The 22,410-nt window shown below is 45.8% G+C and overlaps 1 protein-coding gene across 3 annotated transcripts in view; it reads right to left on the bottom strand.

Annotated features, from left to right (window-relative positions):
• LOC118075359 (ephrin type-B receptor 5) overlaps positions 1-22,410 on the bottom strand; it is a 149,267-nt gene that overhangs the window by 13,508 nt on the left and 113,349 nt on the right. For all 3 annotated transcript variants that reach the window (XM_060268951.2, XM_035097274.3, XM_035097271.3), the window contains exons 7-9: positions 3,032-3,156; positions 1,645-1,807; positions 707-821 (exon numbers count right to left, since the gene is read on the bottom strand). In XM_060268951.2, coding sequence (XP_060124934.2) covers positions 707-821; positions 1,645-1,807; positions 3,032-3,156 — 403 coding nt within the window. The remainder of the gene's footprint in view (positions 1-706; positions 822-1,644; positions 1,808-3,031; positions 3,157-22,410) is intronic.

Raw genomic sequence — 22,410 nt, 5'->3', positions numbered from 1 at the left:
CTTCTGATGTTCACTTTTCATTTAGGCTTTTTGCAGGTGTGGCGCTCAGTGTCATGTCTCCCATTACATCAGAACAATATGCTCCTTGTAACAGGCTGTATACAGCAGCCTACAATTTCTTTTTCAGTGACCCTTCAATTGCGACATTCTTAAAACCATTGGGGGTTGGGGTTGGGCATAATTCTCAATGCAATGGGCAGAGCCCTGTGCATTCCAAAACCCATGATTTTGCAGTTGGTAAATGCACCTGGTTGGGGCGTAGGAAGTCTCTGGAGTTACTATGCAGATCAGGGGCTTGAGGACTAGAAGAGGGAAAAGCAACTAGCTTCCATTTTAGTCAGGGTGAAAGGCTATCCAGAGCTGTTTGCCTCTGCTCTCTCAGCTTGCCCAACCTGCCAGCAATCCTCTTTTAGATGCCTTTAGTTTGAACCATAGTGTCCCTTTAAATAGGCTGCCAAAATCGGAGCACCCCTTGAGCCAGAGCTCCTTCATTTCTACCTGTTTTATCTATCCAATTATAATCAGGTCTGAGTCTGGGGCAGAAGAAGAGTGGTAACTCCAGCCCTCTGACTTGGCTCCCCTTTGTGCGACATTCACAGATAGGAGGCAGGGAGTTTTCATTGGAGAACAGTAGTTTTAAACTCTTGGCTCTCCTTTGCATGAGGAGCTGGTACACTCTGAGGCAGGGTGAGAACAGGAAACTCACCTCTTGAAGACAATGGCAAGGATAGCAATGGCCGCAATTACCAGGAAGGCCAGGCCACCAAGTGCCGAACCCACAATAAGCGGCAATCGATCTTGCACCATCTCGGAGCGCTCGCCTGTCAAAAGGGACAAAGTTATTTTCTCTCCCTTTATTAAAATTTTCAGTTATACATTTTCCACAATTAAGTGTCCACCAATAAAACAATACATTCATCGACTTCCCTTCTTCTCCCTTCCATGGTTCATTTAATTTTCCCAATAATACTGCATATTGTACTTCAACCATTTAAATTCTCCCTTCCTTTTCAATATTACCTCAACTTACTTTACACTGCTGAATTTACCTTAATCCTGCTAGGGTTTTCACTTGTTCACAATTATTTTCCAGATATTTCACAAACATTTTCTATGCCTCTTTATAAACTTGGTCTTCTTGTTCTCTTATTCTGCTGGTTAGGCCTGCTAGCTCTGAATAGTCCATCATTTTAAGCTGCCATTCCTCCTCCTTGGGGACCCCTCCCCACCCTCCAGCCAAAGTTATCTTCCCATTCCAACCTCCCAGTGAAACCTTTGCATATGTGCCTAGCGTCTTGCCAGGCGAGGAGCTTCTGGGGCTGCAACCCAGAGCATTTGGATCTGTGACTGATAACAGGGGTTGTAAGGCAAAAAGGTTCCTTGGCTGTGCTGCGTTCTCAGGATTTGAGGTGACTATGCCCACAAAGGACAGCCCACTAGCCTCTTCATACCAAGCAGGGCCATAACGGCCTGCAGGTCAAGCTCAAGGCACGTGCTAGCCTGTGAGCGTTGTAAAAGTTTACGGTGCATGAGCAAGAGGGTAATAAAGAGAGATCAGATTGTGCAGCTACGTCTGAGCACGAGGGAAGTTCAAGAGGGTGGGGGATTCTAAGTTTGAAAGTTCACAAAGGTTGCGTCACTTACTTCCCACCAGAGTCTGGAAATACATCTTTCCACTGTATGGCCCATAGCCCACTGCTGTCCGAGCTCGAACCTGGAAGGCATATATCTTCCCTGGGCTGAGATTGGCAATAGTGGCCATATTAGTCTCACTGGTTATGGTGAAGGAGTTGTCCTCGTCTTCTGACTAGGAATCAACAATCAAGTTGTGAGAAGCTGACAAAACACAATTCCACTTCGTCCTCCTCAGCAATGCTCCTTCCTAGGCTCACCAGTTGCTTTCCTACACGGCTGAGATAAACACACAACACACACACACACACACACACACACACACACACACACACACACACACACCAACCCCCTGATCTAGTCTCTGGGTTTCTCAAATACCTCTGCTGCTACTCTTCTCTCCCGACCTAGAGAACAGAAGAGGCCAAAGGAGAAAACAGAGAAATGTCTTGTATAATAGAAGAAAAGAAGGATGCCATAAGCGAAATTCTAAATACAGACATTTATCTGTTAGCTTGGAAAATGCATAAACCACTTGCTCAAGAAATAAAACAAAACACCCAAGCAGCTTCAAATTCTGTTATATATGAAACATGACTAAAATGTACAAACCGCTTAAAAACAAAGCTACATAAAACCAAAATTATGAACACAGATAAAAATAAACCATCTAAAACAAATGCTGGCTAAATCATGTGCCCCGACAGACTTGCTGAAAGAGGAACGTTTCTGCAACAAAATGAACTAAGAATCTTGTGCCTCTTAAAAAAAAAAAAAAACCCCATCTGGCTATCATTTTTGTTTTATAAATCTGAAAGGTGCATGCTGGACTCTAATCATTTTCAATATTTCACACATCCCTGTTTAGTTGTGGTGGGTTTGACTTTGTTTCGTTTCCCCCACGGCTTAGGACAAAGCCACGTGGCTGCAGTTTCCTACCCGCTCTGATACCACAGGAACAAGGTCCCTTAGACAAAAAAGGTGGCAAACTCACCATCTGGTCCTAGCAGGAGAAGAAAAGCTAGAGCAGATTGGCACTACAAACCTAAACCTGTTTCGAATCTCTCAAGGAACCCTAGTACAAAATGATAGCTTTGAAAGTGCGTTGAGAATTTAGTCTGGAGATATGTAACACTCTCTACCATCTTAAGAAGCTTACTGGTGAGAAGTCATGGCCTTCAGTTTTGTTTAAATTTATAGTGCAGGCATGCAGAGGCAAGAGAAAACTTGTAGTGAAACACGAAATCCTGTTCCTAATTTTAACTCAGGTCTCTTTTCACTATCTTATTGTTTCACTTGCCCCTTCTTGCCAGGCTGCAACCATTACTCTCCCTGGCCACAGTGATTTTCAACCTCTCTCACACACAACTGCGAAAACAGTTTCCCCACGTCAACTTACCTTGTCAAAATAACGCAGCTGATAATCCAAGATTATCCCGTTTGGTTGGTCTGGTTGCGGCCAGGACAAAGTGATGCTACTCGTCGTACGACTCACCTGGTGCATCATGGGAACAGCAGATGGGACTACAAGGAGAGAGGGGGAGAGTCAAGATGAGAGAGAGAAATATTAGGGAAGGGGAACAGGAGGAAAAATCTACCTGCTTGCATTTCAAACTTGGTTGCTGTTAACAGTTTGATCACAAACCACGTGAAGATGCAAAACTCATGCCAGTGGCCTGCTTTGCAGGGGCTATTTGTGTTCTGAATCTACTCACTAGTTTGTTTCAATGTTTTTAATTAACAGTTAGCGAGCCAAGGCCCTGTGTATTTTGGATTATGGGCTAAAACAGGCCACAACTTTATTGGTTACAGATGTGAGATGTTTGGCTTAGGCATTGGGTGAATCCAGGCTGTATCTTGACTCCCGCCTGTCTGCAGGTGTCAAACTAAGGATAAAGCACCAGAAGGCGGAGCTCTATGACTGGCATCAAATAGGGGCACCCCGAGGGGTCCCCGTTGGGGTAGCGACATGGCCCTAGCCCATGCCCGGGCTTTGGACAGAATCCATACCCCCGGATCCCTTTAACAGGATACCCTTATTGAGGAGGGGCAGGCAGAGGCTACAACCTCCCCTCCATTAAACAAAGGCTTAAAGGTGAAGGTGAAGGGACCCCTGACCATTAGGTCAAGTCACAGATGACTCTGGGGTTGTGGAACTCATCTCGCTTTACTGGCCGAGGGAGCCGGCGTACAGTTTCCGGGTCATGTGGCCAGCATGACTAAGCCACTTCTGGCGAACCAGAGCAGCACATGGAAATGGCGTTTACCTTCCCGCTGGAGCAGTACCTATTTATCTACTTGCACTTTTGAAATGCTAGGTTGGCAGGAGCAGGGACTGAACAATGGGAGCTCACCCCGTCGTGGGGATTCGAACCGCCAACCTTCTGATCGGCAAGCCCTAGGCTCTGTGGTTTAACCACCGCACAGTGGTTTAAATTACCCGCAGCCACGCCCCCCGCCAGCATGGATTGGCCGGTCGGGGGTGATGCGGCCAGGGCTTCTGCAGAGGGGGCGGCAACCCCCCGCTGCCCGGCCACAACGCCGCCACCCCCGGGAAGGTGAGCAATCTTATTGAAAGACCTCTAAAGTCTACCTATAATTTGTGTATTCCAATGTTTCTCCAAGGAGCTCAGCCTAGCATACCTGACTTGCTCCTCAACCCCACCCGTACCACAACCCTGTTAGGTAGATTAGGCTGAGAGGCAGCAGTGGACGCAGGTTTATTCATGGATTTTTAATGTGCCCTATCCACAACCTTCACCAATTTGCAGTTGAGTAAGTAAATTATGAATGTAATAAATTAACACACAAAATATTTGGGCCCTCTGCCAATATTTCCATGTATCATTTCCTCATGTTTTATATTTACTGTTTTCTGCTATTTGTTCCTGTCTGACTAGCTTTCACACTCCACAGGGGTCTTCCTTCAGACACTGGCTGGTTCTCTCTCCCCCCCCCCCCCCCCAGGGAGCCTGCGAAACCTAAATGTTTCTGACAGACAGCTCAGAAAGGAAATGATTCAGAGCTGGTGGAAGCCTGAGAAGAGTTGGTTGCTGCATACTGAAGGAGGTGAATGCATTTTAATGACCTGGTCAGACTAGCAGGGGAGAGGGCATGCCAGCATCTGCTAGATGAAATGAACAGAACACTAGATAAATTTTCAGAAACTCTTCTACCCATTAGTGGAAATCTCTCAATTCGGGCCTAATCCAGGCAGGACTTTCTGGTCCTATGTGTTTAGGTCACCAATTATGCAGCTGGGATTTTTTGCAATGCCTTTTGTTTTTGCATTGGCTATCGTTGGAAGCAGAGAAACAAGGTTACTTTCAACTGCTGGCTCCAAACAAGACAAGTTTCCCTGCGATGCTCCTTGCCAGCCTTCCCCAAACCAATGCTTAGTGGGAGAGTCTGGGGATGGTAGCAGAAATACTTAAGAACAAGCATACAGTGGTACCTTGGTTCTCAAACTTAATCTGCTCCGGGAGTCGATTTGACTCCCGAAACTGTTTGAAAGCCAAGGCACAGCTTCTGATCGGCTACAGGATCTTCCTGCACTCAATCGGAAGCCACGGAAGCCGTGATGGACGTTCGGCTTCCGAAAAACGTTTGCAAACCGGAACACTTACTTCCAGGTTTGCGGTGTTTGGGAGTTGATTTGTTCGACAACTAAGCCGTTCGGGAACCAAGGTACCACTGTGCTAAGAAAAAGGCAAATGCAAGAAACCTAAATATAAATACTGGGTGCCACACAGGTCTGAATGCGGACCTACAGCACCAAATGACCAATGCACTACAAAACGCATGTGGATTTGATTTTCATCGTGCCAAACCTCTGCAGTATCCACTACTTGTAGTTAAGAAAGGTTGTACCGGGCATATAAATGCAGAAGGATCACACTCTCAGTCCCTCAGGAGCATCTAACAAACTTTCAGGAACTTATCTGCTATGAAATTACTGCACATGTGCCACAAACACACTGTGCGCATTTCAGAGGGTGATCAGGAAAGCTATGCAGAACTATTTCGAACCATGCACAATGCAAGCCTAGCATACTGGGCCTTGTTGCTGCTCTCTATCGATGCAGAGTTTGCCCTGGACACCCATGCAGGCAAACCTTCTCTCAAGAAAAGATAAACTTTACAAAGAACCACAGGATTCCCTGGAACACAGCTTTAAAAACAACTGATTTACCAGCTCCAATATTTATGGAAATCTCTATATTGATGGAAACTGAAGATGCCCAAGATAGAATCAGGGAAGAAAAAAATAATCCGGTTATATAACCTTCCTGTGTTCTCACTGCGTCTTCCACAAAAATTCTGCCAACGATCAATGGCTGCTGCTGCTTACATGATTTAAAAAAAAGGTTGGACTAACTGGCAAACGAGGGCCAGCGTCGAACCTATGATCACCTGGGCCAATTGGCAAACATCTGGCAAAGCAGTAAAACCTCCTGCTTTCTTCTCAGCACTGAGAAGCACAAAAGGATTGAGGGTAGGGGTCCCCCCCCTCATATAAAACAAGAGGAAATTATTCTGAGAGAAGCAAATCAAAGAGGCTTTAACCAGCTTAGGCAAGCAGGAACGAGTTTCACATAATGTAAATCAAACAACAGTACGAGGGGAAAGATCACACTGAAATGTTTTAGGTACTCCTTGTTCCTTCTGTTCTTCACAGCCCTTAGTCTTATTAAAAAAATAAACTTACCTGAGACAAACCACTTATTATCCACTTTATCAACTACTTTTATTTTTTACAATGCGATGGCACTTTATAGCACAAGCAAAGGAAACCCAAAAGCTGCCTGATGCGTGTTAAGATGAACATGCATAAATACACATGAACCAGTGTTTCCCAAACTTGGGTCTCCAGTTGCTGTTGGACTACAACTCTCATCATCCCTAGCTAGCAGGACCAGTGGTCATGGATGACGGGAATTGTATCCAAAAACAGCTGGAGATTCAAGTTTGGGAAACACTGACCTAAACAGACTTTAGCTCTTTTCAGTTGTGATATTGAATGAAGGATCCATGGAGGTTTGTGTGCTCTCTCCCCTCAAATCCTCCTGCACATCCTTTTTTTGTGGTAATCCGCAGTTTGCCATTATATCTTAATTAGGAAACCATGGTTGGCATAAACTGTATTTGTCTGTGAAACAGGATTGGAAACCATGAATAAACCAAAGTCTCCTATTCTGTTTCTGTAGACCAGGCATCCCCAAACTGCCTCCAGATGTTTTGGCCTACAACTCCCATGATCCCTAGCTAAGGGGACCAGTGTAGACAAACAAGGGCCTGACCAGTTTGGTTCTAAGAGTAACTATGGTTTGCTGAGGAAGAAAAAATAAGGGTATTGGGAGGGAGGGAGTGGGACAATTCCTATGAAATCAGGGGAGTCCTGCCGAGCTCCCTGGGTGTTAGCTGTTAGATATACAGTATACCAGTTTTCTTAATGCACATCTCAAACATATAACAACTAGAAAGCTCATTCACCTTACAAATGGAGAGGAGTAATCTGGGGAGGGTGTCCTGTTGCTTAACGCTCTCTCACATAAAAAGTTTGCAGCGTGTTGAGCTCAGCTCAGCAGACATGGAGCCTGAAGTCATGTAGTGTAGGATGGTTTGAATATCATTAGTTTAAATCATTCATTTTAATCATCCATTTTATGGTATTTCAAGTTCCAAACCAGAAATAAGATGGTTCTAAGCATTATGAAGCAACTTTGCCTTCGTGTTTTCTGTGTGTGTGCCAGAAGGCAGGTGTGGGAATGACAGTAGGTCGGCCAGTAAAGCTGGCGAGACAGCAGCAGCCGATAAATAGGGAGGGAGGGAAGGCGAGTCCCAAGGAAGGGAAGCAGGAAAAAGCGGTCCTTGCACGATTTTAAAATCAAATCTCTCTAATCCTTTGGAAAGGGATTGCAGTCGAGTGGTACAGTGTTTTCGCTACTGCATTAAGTCAGGAGTTGCAGCAAGATGGACCACCAAAACTCCTTTGCAAAGAATCCTGGGCATCTCCAGGTAGGGTTGGGAATGAGTCTGTCTGAAAATCTTGGAGAGCCACTGCCAGTCCGTGTAGCCAGGTAAGGTAAAGGTAAAGGACCCCTGGACAGTTAGGTCCAGTCAAAGGCGACTATGGGGTTGCGTCGCTCATCTCGCTTTCAGGCCGAGGCATTTGTTCCCAGACAGCTTTCCGGGTCATGTGGCCAGCATGACTAAACCGCTTCTGGTGCAATAGAGGACCGTGACAGAAGCCAGAGCGCATGGAAACACCATTTACCTTCCTGCCGCAGTGGTACCTATTTATCTACTTGGACTGGTGTGCTTTCGAACTGCTAGGTTTGCAGGAGCTGGGACACAGAAATGGGAGCTCACCCTGTCATGGGGATTCAAACCGCCGACTTTTTAATACTAAGCTAATACTAAGCTAGCTAGACCAATCGTCTGGCTCACTGTAAGGTAGCTTCCTATGTCCATGGCTTGCTCCCTCCCCATCCAGGGATGGGATAGTTTCTCCCATTTCTCATTTTCCCACTCATCATTTCTCCACATCAGTTTGTGAAATTTGCAACGAGCAAACAAACAAACTTCTCAGCAGCATTTTAGTGCCGATTTCTTCTAATATACACAACCTTGGTATGCAATTTGCCCAACGTGCACATTTTTGCAAAGCACTTCCCCCCCTTATGTAGCACCTTTTTCAATGCAGTTTGCACAAATAAATGCATTTTATGGCCAACTTGCCCTAGTATATGCATTTGTGCACAAATGACTCGGCTTCACAGCTGCACTGCACAATCTGGAGAAGTTTGCATTTTGGGAGATGACTGAGTTTTGGTTTGCTTGTTGTTTCAGAAAGAGTGAAGGCTGACCTTTAAAAGCGAACGGAACTCAAATGTCTTCGCCATCACTACTCCCCGCAACCAATTTTTAAAACGCATCACTTATAATGGCATTCATGCACCACCTCTAAACATTATGCCAGCACTTAGTACCTGACCATGTATCTGTTTGCTTTCACTACTGTTTAAGCAGTGCACACATTAGGTGAGGAGTTGCAGCAAGATGGACCACCCAAACTCCAGGTCCCGGGTCCAGTCCTTAATTTGGAAAGCCCCCCTAATTGTGAAGAAAGCTCAATGGATATTTCTTTAACACCGCTTAAAAAAACAGAACGTACTTTTAGCGAAAGGGATCAACAACGGGGATGCAAGTGGCACAGGCGGGCAAGGAAATATGACTGTTGCGTGTTTGCATCTGAGCTTTGCCAACAAACTGCTCCAAATGGCTCCCTCTCGAAATAGGCGACACTCCTCTGCTTCTTGATGATTAACTCATTACGAGCACAAAGGCGTCTTAGGGATTATCATGCTAGTGGGTTGGTCTTCTTCCTACCTCACTTGCTCCAGAGGTGTTCTGTCAATCTTGCCCTTACCTTTTATTAATTCAATCACTCGTTGAGTTTGTTTGCAGAGCCCTGATGCCCTGCCTCTCCCAACGGCATGATGCAGCTTACAGCATATTTATAACGAACAAGTTAACTGTTAAAATAATTCATTAAAAACTGCTTAAAATATAGCAGCCCGTTTTCAGAGGTACAATAATATTAATAATAAAAACCCAGCTTAATTAATTACTGGCATGAAAGAAACAGCTAGCAGAAGAGTATTTTTTTTTAAAAAAACAACCCAACACAAAGCACCAGCAGAGTTTCAATTTACCAAGCAAAGGAATCATAGAGTTGGAAGGGACCATGAGGACCATCTATTCCACCCCCCTGCAATGCAGGAATATGCAGCTGTCCCATATGGGGATTGAACCTGCAACCTTGGCATTATCAGCACCATGCTCTAACCAACTGAGCAGAGGAGTTCTGCAGGATGTCCGCAGACAGGGAAAAGGAGGTACCTCTTCTGAACTCATGTTCCAGAGCAGTGCAACAAATTTCAGTACGTCTCTGCACTATGAACAAGTTCAATAAAGCCATCATTCCCAACCCACTAAATGCCTCTAAACTTTGGCATCCGCCTCCCTTTAAAGGACCTTTCTAACAATTCCCTCAATAATTCAACTTTCCCCTTGAAATCCTCTCACACGACCTGGGCCCTGGTGGAAAGAGCTTCCAAACTGCCTCCTTCCCACATCACTGCTGCCACAGGAGTGTGAGAAGGAGCTGTATCAGCTTGTCCTAAGTGATGGTGAAACAAGTTAGCAGGACCACTCATGATTCCACCGGAATGAACGTCAATCGGTAAGCTGGCAATCCACCCATTATAATTTTTTAAATTATACATACAGAATGATCAGCATGTCTTTTCTTGCATGTTGCAACTCCTATCCATACACACCTTTTATTTTGTCCAAGTTGCTGGCATGTGCAAAGGCTTTAGAATCATAGAATTGGAAGGGATCCTGAGAATCAGCTATAGCCCGAATCCCTGCAATGCAGGAACATCCAGCTGTCCCTTATGGGAATCGAACCTTGGTGTTATCAACACCAGGGGCGTCTTGCCTATAGAGGCAAGTGGCGCGGGGAACCAAGTTCGCGCCCAGTTCTGGAGGGCGCCTGGGAAGAGGCGGAGGCTGGACACGGCGCCTCCCGGCATTGGCTCACTGCCCTCATACGCCGCGCCAAAGCAGCGCCGCGCCTGGAGCCTCCACCTGCTGTGGCCACCGAGGCACCGGCGCCAGGGAAGAGGCAGAGGCTGGGTGCGGCACCCTCGCCCGCCGCGCTGAAACAGCGCCGTGCCTGGAGCCTCCGACTCTTCCCTGCCGGAGGAGCCACCCTCCAGATGCTGCCCGCCTCCTCCAGCCCCGCAAAGCTGGGAAAGGGGAGGGCAGGGCGCTGGGGAGGCTTAAGACAGCCCTGGCCTTGAGTCCCGTCTTTCAACTATTTCTCCCACAGATTGGGTGGGGGGAAAGTATGCATTCAGCCACCTCGGCTCGTCTGCTTATCATTTCTGCAAAAAGCCTTCCACGGCATCTTGCGTGGAAGAAGGCACCGCAGAAACCAGAGCCAGCCCTGGGTTCACCCGCCGCTCTGCGAAAGCGCAGGAAAGCAAGGTGCAGTTGCTCGAACGAAGCGCACACGCATGTGTCCCCAAGGCAGCGCATGGCTCCGGCTTTCCGGCTGGGAAGGGGGGGCGCCGGAGGGATCTCTGAACCATGGCGCTAGATAGGCTTAAGACGGCCCTGATCAGCACCATGCTCTAACCCAGTGTTTCCCAACCAGTGTGCCTCCAGATGTTTTGGGACTACAACTCCCATCATCCCTAGCTAGCAAGACCAGTGGTCAGGAATGATGGGAGTTGTAGTCCCAAAACATCTGGAGGCACACTGGTTGGGAAACACTGCTCTAACCAACTAAGCTATCCAGCCTTGGTGGCACAACATGCAAAGATGAATCCTGGTGAACACAAGCACTTGTTCACTTCAGCAATCTGGTCTGGGGCAGGGGGTTGGTGGTAGGGGGAAACCCAAGAGAATGTTGACGAAAGGGACAAGAAGTTTCAACAAACATCATATAAACCAGTTGCAGAATTAATTTTAGAAATTCTCCACACTGTAGCAGAAGAAAGTTGGAAAAAGAACACAGGGCAGAGAGAACCCATGGAACAATAATGGAAGGGGGAGGTATACTCATCCCTATAAATTACTTATCCATGAAACAAAACAGAAAACTAGTTTTATATCTAACAACTAGAAATTTTAGAATAGCAAAATCCACTGACATTACACAGTTAAGAGTGGTGTGCTTCGTACATCCCCCAACCAAGTCTGTGTTGTACCTACGCCATTTGTGCCAAAATAAATAGATATGGGGAACCACGTTTATTGGACCAATATTTGCTTGCGGAAAGTGTATAATAACTTTGCAGTGACACAGAACTCGTTGCTTGGTCATGCCTGACAGCAGCTTGTTTTATGAGTGTAATATTCATATGCATCTGGGTGCAGAAACAAACAGTCTGCACAACACTTCTTACAATTTATCTTACAAGAAAAAATAAAATACCTACCTGGCGTGCCAACTGTGCATTACAGGTTCATTATATTTGAACAATGATGAATGAACAAATATTACTATAAATAAATAATTGTGCATTGAAGAAGAGTGGAAAGAAAGTTGGGTAGGAAAGAAGGGAGTGTGATATGTGGCAGATGAACAGTTATTCTGTGTTCTTCGGTATTTTCTATGTTATATCTTCATTTAAACTAGATATGGGAGACCTAGATATGGAGATAACTAGATATGGGAGATAACTAGATATGGAGGTCCCATCACCTCCTGGCAAATAGAAGGGGAAAAAATGGAGGCAGTGAGAGATTTTACTTTCTTGGGCTCCTTGATCACTGCAGATGGTTACAGCAGTCGCAAAATTAAAAGACGCCTGCTTCTTGGGAGAAAAGCAATGACAAACCTAGACAGCATCTTAAAAAGCAGAGACATCACCTTGCCTACAAAGGTCCGTATAGTTAAAGCTATGGTTTTCCCAGTAGTGATGTATGGAAGTGAGAGCTGGACCATAAAGAAGGCTGATCGCCGAAGAATTGTTGCTTTTGAATTATGGTGCTGGAGGAGACTCTTGAGAGTCCCATGGACTGCAAGAAGATCAAATCTTTCCATTCTTAAGGAAATCAGCCCTGAGTGCTCCCTGGAAGGACAGATCCTGAAGCTGAGGCTCCAATACTTTGGCCACCTCATGAGAAGAGAAGAATCCTTGGAAAAGACCCTGATGTTGGGAAAGATTGAGGGCACTAGGAGAAGGGGACGACAGAGGATGAGATGGTTGGACAGTGTTCTTGAAGCTACGAACATGAGTTTGACCAAACTGTGGGAGGCAGTGGAAGACAGGAGTGCCTGGCGTGCTCTGGTCCATGGGGTCACGAAGAGTCGGACATGACTAAACGACTAAACAAATGGGAGACCTGCGGCCTCTTTGGATACGTTCGTAGAATCACAGAAGTGTTGTTGGACTACAACTCTCATGATGTAGTTCATGTGAATGAAAAGCGGCATAAAAATATAATGAATGAATTAAATTAAATGAATCCCTTCCAATTCTACAATTCTATGAATCACCCCTGACTATTCACCATGCTGGCTGGGGCTCACAGGTTCGCACCCCTCGTTTAAATACTCAAGGAATAAATTCTGGATCTGCTCGATATTTTCTACTTCTCTCCCCCCCCCCACCGCCCCCATATAACATTCAGAGTCTGGTTCAATAAGAGAGAAGGCAGCACTATTTTGTACATCTGCAACAGCAGCTGTAATGGCTGAATTGAAATTACTCATAGCAGTGCTGGAAAATGCTTTGCTTTTCTGGCCATTTTCCAACGCTCCTTGCAACCATTTCTGCTCATTCATTTGCCTTGCTCTCACTCTCCTTCCATGACATCAGTCCATAGCCAACTCTAATTGGCTACGTCGTGCTGTCACGACATCCTATCACAAGCAGCCAAATAGCGAGTGAGAGCAACCCACGTTGAGCTCAGCTGCCAACGGCTATTACTATGCCGCCGATACTGTTGCTGTCTCCTAACAAAAGGCTCACACAAAACCCTTGCTGGATGAAAGTCAAATGGGAAATAACTAAAACTGTGTTATAGGATTACACAGGATGCAAGGCTATTGCAAGTAGGCTGAATGAAGCTACAAGCTTTTAGTAATAACTTTGGGGACGGGCAGGATTCCAACTGTGTAAGACTGAATAAAAGTCCCCAACAGAACAAATATTAAAAGGTGAAAATATGGAGAAGGAGGACCACTTACAGCCCACAGAAACTAGGAGGGCAAGCAAGAAGATTACCCGTTCTCTTTGAGAGATCCAAAGATTACCTCAACGTTTCCAAACCCTATGTAATTTGGTGCAATCGTAAAGAAAATACAAACGATAATAAATCCCTCTCTCCACTCGAGACTTTGTCCCCAGCTGCAAATGCCTAGCCCTCCCCGCAACTGCATAAGAGCAGAAGTATCAGGAAGTAAGGGGGTTATAGCAGATTTAACATAAATCCTGCCCACTGTGCCAGTTCCTGGATTGCATGGGGAGAGATCAAGAGCCCAGGAAGCCAATTCATCAGTGAGCTGGCCTGAAGAGAAGACCTGTCTGCGGGGAAGAATAGGAGCAGCCAGCTGTAGCGTTAGAGGCCAGTAGCTGGTTCTGGAGAGAGAGGTTATTTTTACCTGACTACTGAGTGTGATGGGAGTTACCCCAGAGGAGCAGCACTGAACTGAAGTTCTTCACTTTGGGAGTTTTAATCCCACAAAAAAAACCAAACCAACCTGAAATGTTAAATCAGGCTTCCTCAACCTCGGCCCTCCAGATGTTTTGAGACTACAAGTCCCATCATCCCTGACCACTGGTCCTGCTAGCTAGGAATTATGGGAGTTGTAGGCCAAAAACATCTGGAGGGCAGAGGTTGAGGAAGCCTGTGTTAAAGAATGGAAATGCATATTATCTTTCTTTTTTTTTTTTAAAAAAAGTTATCATTCAGTTAATCATTTCTATAACATTGAATTGAATTCTTGATATGTGGACCGATCCAGTGTTGTGTAGTGATCAACGCTGGATTACGACCTGGGAGACCAGGGTTCAAAACCCCACTCAGCCATGAAGCTCACTGGGTGACCTTGTGGCCAGTCACTGTCTCTCAGACTAATGTCCCCCACAGGGTTGTTGTATGTATACCAGCTTGAACTTTGAGCTCCTTGGAGGATAAGTGGACTATAAATGTAATAAAGTTCTGTTTATTGTCTTGCTTTTAATACTGCAAGTTACTTTGAGCCATATTTTTTCTGTGTGTAAAAGCGGTGTATATAAACATTATTAATAATAATACTACAGTAACAATATTTTAAAAATACATATATGCTAAAAAGGCAGACGACAGCGTAACCTGAATCAAACATTGCTGAGTCATGCATCCTTCTGCTCTGGCCTGCACTATGTTCATCTATGCTGGTGGCATACAACGGACAGTTGCCCATATCGAACACAACTGCCTCTCTTGGTCTTTCTGATACTGAAACAAAAGCTCGTGCAAACAGCATCCCTAGTCCAAAATGTTAAGCAGTTAATAGTTCTATACATCCTGTCTCCAGGACTACCACACACTGTAGGAACCCAGGTGAAAAGCCACAGGTAACAAGTCCATTCACTGTGACATCCCTGATTGGATGGAATCTTCTCTTTGACTAATCCAGGAAGAAGCAACAGCATAGTGGTGTTTTTTTGGGGGGGGGGAATCCATGTAATCCAGAGGAAAGAACTGCACTGAATATATTTTTTTAAAAAAACCTAACAAGAAATAAACAAGTTAGAAGCTAAGTGGTTGGCAGGGTATGGCTCCATCAAAATTACCAGTTTCTATTCAGTCTTGGTGCCATCACTAAATGAACATCCCTAGAGCACCATGTGCTCCTTGAAAGAGATACAATAATGTGGCACATTACCATACTTTCCCATATATTAGACAATGGTTTTTTCCTAAACAAATTTAGTAAAAAATGGGGGGAGTCTTATACACGGTCAGTGCATATAGGTGACGTGGAGTTTGTATCTTCCGCTAGCTGGAGATTGTCAGTGGCTCTAGTGTGTGAGGAACTGGTGGCTGTGACAAGGGCTGGTGTTGATTTGCTGTGACAATTAGGCAAGCGATTGGCGCCCTGGGTGGGAACAGCTGATAGGTGGCTTTTGCGGCGGGTAAGCGATTTCCGGGAATTCCCCCTAAAAAAAGCTCAACAACTCTGGTCTACCCCACCCTCCCTGAAAAGCTTAAGTTGGAGTCCTTAAAAATAGGGGGCATGTTATACACGGGGGCGTGTTATACACAGAAAAATACGGTATATTGCGACACTTAACACCATTCCTTAAACAACTCAGGCACATCATGAACACAGTGGATGCATGGATACAAATATGCAGGCCTCTTACACATGGCCCCAACATCTGGCTTGCAACCAACCTGTGGATTTGCAGTCAAGGAGACACAAACCACATCAATGCCCTTCCTTGTTTTGCAGCTTTTGTTGTTGTTTAGTCGTTTAGTCGTGTCCGACTCTTCGTGACTCCATGGACCATAGCACGCCAGGCACTCCTGTCTTGCACTGCCTCCCGCAGTTTGGTCAAACTCATCTTCGTAGCTTCGAGAACACTGTCCAACCATCTTGTCCTCTGTCGTCCCCTTCTCCTAGTGCCCTCAATCCTTCCCAACATCAGGGTCTTTTCCAAGGATTCTTCTCTTCTCATGAGGTGGCCAAAGTATTGGAGCCTCAGCTTCACGATCTGTCCTTCCAGGGTGCACTCAGGGCTGATTTCCTTCAGAATGGATAGGTTTGATCTTCTTGCAGTCCATGGGACTCTCAAGAGTCTCCTCCAGCACCATAATTCAAAAGCATCAATTCTTCGGCGATCAGCCTTCTTTATGGTCCAGCTCTCACTTCCATACATCACTACTGGGAAAACCATAGCTTTAACTATACGGACCTTTGTCGGCAAGGTGATGTCTCTGCTTTTTAAGATGCTGTCTAGGTTTGTCATTGCTTTTCTCCCAAGAAGCAGGCGTCTTTTAATTTCGTGACTGCTGTCACCACCTGCAGTGATCAAGGAGCCCAAGAAAGTAAAATCTCTCAGTGCCTCCATTTCTTCCCCTTCTATTTGCCAGGAGGTGATGGGACCAGTGGCCATGATCTTGGTTTTTTTGATGTTGAGCTTCAGACCATATTTTGCGCTCTCCTCTTTCACCCTCATTAAAAGGTTCTTTAATTAAAAGGTTCTTTAATTCCTCCTCGCTTTCTGCCATCAAGGTTGTGTCATCTGCATATCATGTTTTGCAGCTAGGGGATCAATTCTACGCACTGCAGGGCCGCCTGGCTCTAGGATTCATTTTGTACGTGCCACACCTCTACAGCACCAAAGCATGACAATTTGTCACCGCTCTAACTTTTGCTCTCTTCTAATGAGGCTTATGTGTGGAGACACACTAGCTGTGCCTAATAGCACTTAGATAATTTGCTGCCACAAACAATCTCTGAGGATCAGCTTGTCCTGAAGATGGCAGTGGGACTAGGCTTTTAAATGAAGGGGTTCAGCAATCGCCTCCAGCCTGCTGTTTGGCGCATTGAGCACCAGGAATGTTTTCCTATGTGGACCATGTATAACAGTCAAGCAAACCAGACGGCAGCACCACTTAAAACTATCTCAAGTATTTTGCTGTTGCTTTTTTTCCCTTGTCGTTATTCATATTGATTAGCTTCGCCTTGCTTGCTTTGCTACGTGATTTTTTCCCTTGCTGCACAGCAGGGCCTTCTCTCTCTCTGCTTTTAAAATGCTTATCCCCCTCATTAGTTTATTCTTGTCTTTGTTCTTTCATGTTGGAGCTGCACATCAAATCCTGTGCTAGTCAGATTCTGCGCTTCCAGAGTAACATATAGGAAGCTGCTCTATACCCAGGTATACCATTGGTCCATCCAGTCCATTAGTGTTGACACTAAGGCAGATGCTCCACACAGTGGGCTGTGGTGGCCAGGGATGTGGAACGCTACAACCTGAGAGGCTGCATCATGAACTTGAGACATGGGAGAGAACAGCGGTGGCATTTTCAGTGTAACATGTAGTTGTGCCTAATAATGATGGAGTTACTTTAGTGGTGGCTGAGTTTTTGTGCTCGGTTTATGCAGAGAGATTGGGCCACTGTGGAGAGGACCAGGGGATGCTAATTGAAAATTGATATATCATTCTAAAATATTAATTTAATTAATATGCATTTTATTTCATGAAGTCTATAACGTGAATGTTTTATCCATAATTTTGTTCTGAAGCTCCTGAACTTGTCATGCCTAATAAAGGTTATTGATTTGATTTGATGTAGTTGTGCCCTCAGTGCATCTGTACTTTGAGCAATGGTGTGCGGTCTGTTGACTAGGGACTGGGCTAGTCCCCTAAATATTCCCCTGGCTCTTCCTACCCAAAGCCCAGGAAGATTCTGCCCGGCTTAGGGAGGGAGAAGCGATGCTCCAATGGGTCCAAGAGCTCTCCTGCCACCTTCCCAAAGCACATCCAGGCAGGAATGCTTCAGCATCTAGTCAGAAGCCTGGAGCCTCCTTCCCAAAACCCTGGGAAGCTTCTGCCCAGCTCAGGGAGGGAGGCACACACGCATGACGCCAGGACATCATGTGCCTGACGTCGCCCTCGCAAGCTGGCGCTTCTGGCCCTAACTATCCCTCTATGAAAAATTTCGCCGCACACCACTGACTTTGAGAAGTATGGTGCAATTTGGTTCTACTTTAGCACTTAGCATTCATACGTGCTCAAAGTACTCTACATGTGCTCATTTATTGCAATCCTATGGTGGGGAACCTATGGCCCTCTAGATCAGTGTTTCCCAACCTTGTGCCTCCAGCTGTTTTTGGACTACAATTCCCATCATTCCTGACCACTGGTCTTGCTAGCTAGGGATGATGGGAGTTGCAGTCCAAAAACAGCTCTGGAGGTTGGGAAACACTGATCTAGATGGTATTGAATTCTGCCTCACATCCATCCCCAGCAGTACGGCCAATGGTCAGGGATTATGAAAGTTGTCATTCAAGACCATCTGGAGGTCCAGAGGTTCTCCACCCCACTGCAATCCTTCAAAATGATTCTGTTAAGCAGATATGCATCATCATCATCATCATCATCATCATCATCATCATCATCATCATCATCATTCTCCTCCTCATATTGCAGTTAGGGAGCTGATATTAGTGGATTGCCCCAAACTGCTCTCCTTCAGAAAAAGCATGAATGGTAAAAGCAAGAAAAATCTTGGTTGTAGCTCACAGTGTGTCTGAAGCAAGATAAACCATGAACCCAGGTTCGGACCTAACACTAAGCCAAACCATGGCTTGGCCTTGAGTTAGTATGGCAGCGGGAAGACTGGGGGGAAGTGCATGACTGCAATCTTCGCTCCAGGAAACCACGTTTGCTCACTTGCATTATGCCATAGTTTGGCTTAGTGTTACATGTGACCCAGGTCGTAGACAGAAAGAGTTAGATTATGTTTCATGTATACCAAATCATAGGTGTCCTATAACTCCTTAGAAACCCCGAGACTATGTGGCATTGCATTGCATATACGCGTTCCCAAAAGCCACAGCCATCAGTATTGCCTAGGACATATTATCTGCAATATAAAGTTACACTGTTTTCAGACCACTTTTAAATGATGGGAGTTGTGGTCCAAAAACAGTGGGAGACCCAATTTTGGGAAGCCCTGACCGAGAAGAACCTGACGTTCCTAGCTCAGTCCCAGCAATAGCCCATCATTTTTCTTGCTGGGGGACACTTTGTTTTGCACCGAACACTACTTGTTTCCCCCCCCCCCTACTTTTTAGTGGGACTTCTGTAGGAGTTTCCAGTGGATTGTGCTGTTTATTTAATTTTTTAAAATGTTTGTGGGGCGTGGGGAGAATCTGACACTATATTGTATAGCTAGCAGCACAGACCTGCTTGGAAGCGACCATGCCAAATATAGCTCATCAAGTGTCCCACTAGGGGTTTGATATAGCTCTTGGTTTTGATACTGGAGGGGGAAAAACACCTGGAAAGCAACATAGGACGTAGTGGGCAGGTTACACTTGGGCTTTGTGGGTCACAAGTCATGCAGGCCTTCTCTGTCGGATACACCTTAATGGTTTTTGAGTGTGCATTATCTTATGAAAACTGTCTGCCCTTCCCTGGCACATACCTGTCTGCAACTTTCAGCCGAACGTAACGGATGTGCCTCTTGCAGCAAGAGTAATAGCCTGAATCAATTTTCCTCCTGAACTAAAGTTTTTATCTGCCTTCACAGCCAATAATCTCAGGGTCACGCTCAGCCCTAGAAATCTCCTCTTCAGCTGTATCTCTTCAGCCTTGTAAAGTCTGCCTAATGACCCTTCTGCACTATTGCCTGTGAATGTCACCGCCTCGAGATGAAATCCTCATCACACCTTGGTGGTTCCTGTACTTATGGCCTCTCCAAATCCCAGCTCTCCAGGTCTAGCACATCCAGGAAGCCTGCCTTGTAACTTCTGGCAGGTACAAGGCAGCTTGGTCATGCCCTCACATTTGCAGACACCTGTGGCAGCTGTTGCCTGCCTGAAAGAAAGCCTTGGGTTTGCTTGGCACGTTGTTCTGCATTCTCTAGCGACATTATAGAAAGTTCAAATGTGGGATGCAGTCAGTGTGGGGAGCATATCTGTACTGGCTTCATTTGCACCCACACAGGACATAGCTTTTTTGAAGTGTGCATGCCCACACAAAACGTAAAAGTGTGGATGCAACATACAGGTACTTGGAAACATGCAGGTATTCTCACTAGAGAGCCAGGATACGCTCCAGAGAGGCAATCTCATGATTGCTGCTATGTGGTGTGTGCAATGGTGAAGCTGCATGCTCTGCTATTGGGGGTGGAGAGCAGACGGGGGGGGGTGGCTGGTGCTCCCGGGGGCGCGATGCGTATCCTGGGGGCATGGCATGTCACCTGCAGGGGTGTGGCACACGTTTTGGGGGCGTGATGCACCGCCTGTGGGGGCGTGGTGCCTGGCACACGCGGGTATGTATGACACGTGTTCGGGGGGAGTGCCACGATGGCACCCTACCAGAATAGTGATGCCAGGGACAGTCCACACCCCCGTTTCTCTGCCAGTGGGTGTGTGGAAGGATCCATGCATAAACCAGTTTCAAAGGCAGGTTTGAATGTGGTACTCAGTCATCAATGACAAGATTATTGTGTCCCATCTAAAACTGCATGGCAAATGGCATGGATTCAAATGATGCCCATGTAATTCTGACTGCCCTCCTGTTCTGGGTGCAGAGTGCAAGTAAAATAAACAAACAGCAAATTCCACATGTTCCCTAGGCTGTTGATTCCTTTGCTGGGCTACTATTACAGTAAGGGTGCTTTCCCTAAATTTACTATAAGGTAAATCTAAAATTGCCTTATAGTTTATTCATTGCTTGTTGTGTAGGAATGAAACTACAGGTAATTACGAGAAACTATTGGACCATGTATCTTATCAGCTTAACTTGTGTCCTGACTATGGCCAGACAAATATGCCAATTTCACTTCCTCTCAGTTCCTCATTTTTTCTACTCTTAGTTCAGTTCTCCACATTGCCACACCAGCTTGCAAATAGCCCTCATGAAAGTTCATCAGCATTTTAGCACAAATTTCTCCTCAATATACATAGGAAGTAATAGTACTGTTCTATTCTGCTTTGGTCGGACCACACCTTGGAATACTGTGTCCGGTTCTAGGTCCTACAATTTAAGAAGAATATTGACAAGCTGGAACGTGTGCAGAGGAGGGCGACCAAGATGACCAAGGGTCTGGAATTCAAGCCTTATGAGCAATTGTTGAGGTAATTGGATATGTGTAGCCTTGGAAAAGAGGAGATCGAGAGGAGATAGCCATCTTCAAATATCTAAAGGGTTGTCATATGGAAGATGGAGCACCGGAGGGTAGGATTTGAACCAATGGATTCAAGTTACAAGAAAGGGCTTCTGAGATCTTTAGAACTTGGAGGAGCACTTCTGCAGATTGCACGATCTACTGGGTTTATAAGGGAGGGAGGGAGGGAGGGAGGGAGGGAGGGAGCATGACAGACAAGACAGTCAGACAGAAAGACAGACAGAAGATACACACACACACAACTGGGGGTGGGGTTTGAGAACCGAAATAATCAAGGTGTTGGAGCTCCTTCCCTATAGGAAAAGGCTAGAACGTTTGGGGCATTTTCATTTAGAAAACAAAGTAATAGGGGCAGGGCATGACAGAGCCCTATACCATGGTTAAGAGCGCAGGAAAAAAAATACAAATATATTTTTTCTCCAGCTCTCATAATCCTAGAACTTGGGACCCCCAAAAAGTGTGAGATGGCCAAACAACAGTACTTTCACACAACCAAATAGTTGGCTTGTGGAATTCACAAACACAATATACAACAGCAACCATTTAGATGCTTTAAAAACCATACAAACAGAGAGGCCTATCAATGTCCATTACCCATTGTACATAAATTAAACCTCCATGTTCAGGAGCAGCAAGCATGCCTCTAAATACCAGATGTTGAGGACAAGTAACAGGGGAGGGCTCTTCCCCCTCTGCTGCGATTGTAAGCCTGCCAGACTACATGGCCGTTTGGTCTGATGCAGCAGGACTCGCCTTGTGTCCTTACGACTGACACAGCCATTCATTCAGAAAGGGTTTCCTCCTCCCCTCGTCCCCATCTCCTTTATTCTGCCTTTCTCTGAGCCCAGGCAAGTCTTCCCAAATGTATGTGTAATCGGGGAGAAAAAAAAAACTAAGCTAAAATGAAAAGTTGCCAAGGGGGACGAATAGATAGAGGCGGGGGGGTGAGGCGGGGCCACGCGACGGAGCAACGGAGGCCTAGTTAGCGTGAGCTGTCACTATGAATCGAGGTGAGCTCATCTCAAGCTCACTCCTAATGATCTTGGGGAAGAGGACGAGGGGGGCGGGGGAAAAACAGCAGACAAAGGAGGACCTGACCACAATAGCTGCCCAATAGGTACCGCTACTCTGATGGGGGAGGCTTTCAGCACTCCTGGTCTCCCAAGACCCCTTTGCTGCATGAGAGTGATTTGCTTCTCTTGTACGGCTGAAGCCTCTCCGAGGATCTTTGTTTTTCCACAATTTGAAAGAGACACAAGGAATCCAATTATGGCTCTGCTGCTGGCAGGACATGGAGCCCCAGTCCAGCCCCAAACCAGCCTGGCTGCTCGTTTTCTCCAG

Source organism: Zootoca vivipara, chromosome 15, assembly GCF_965207765.1.
Source record: "Zootoca vivipara chromosome 15, rZooViv2.hap1.1, whole genome shotgun sequence".
Lineage (NCBI taxonomy): Eukaryota > Metazoa > Chordata > Lepidosauria > Squamata > Lacertidae > Zootoca > Zootoca vivipara.
The sequence above is the reverse complement of the archived record's forward strand: the minus strand, read 5'-3'. Positions and strand labels throughout refer to the sequence as shown.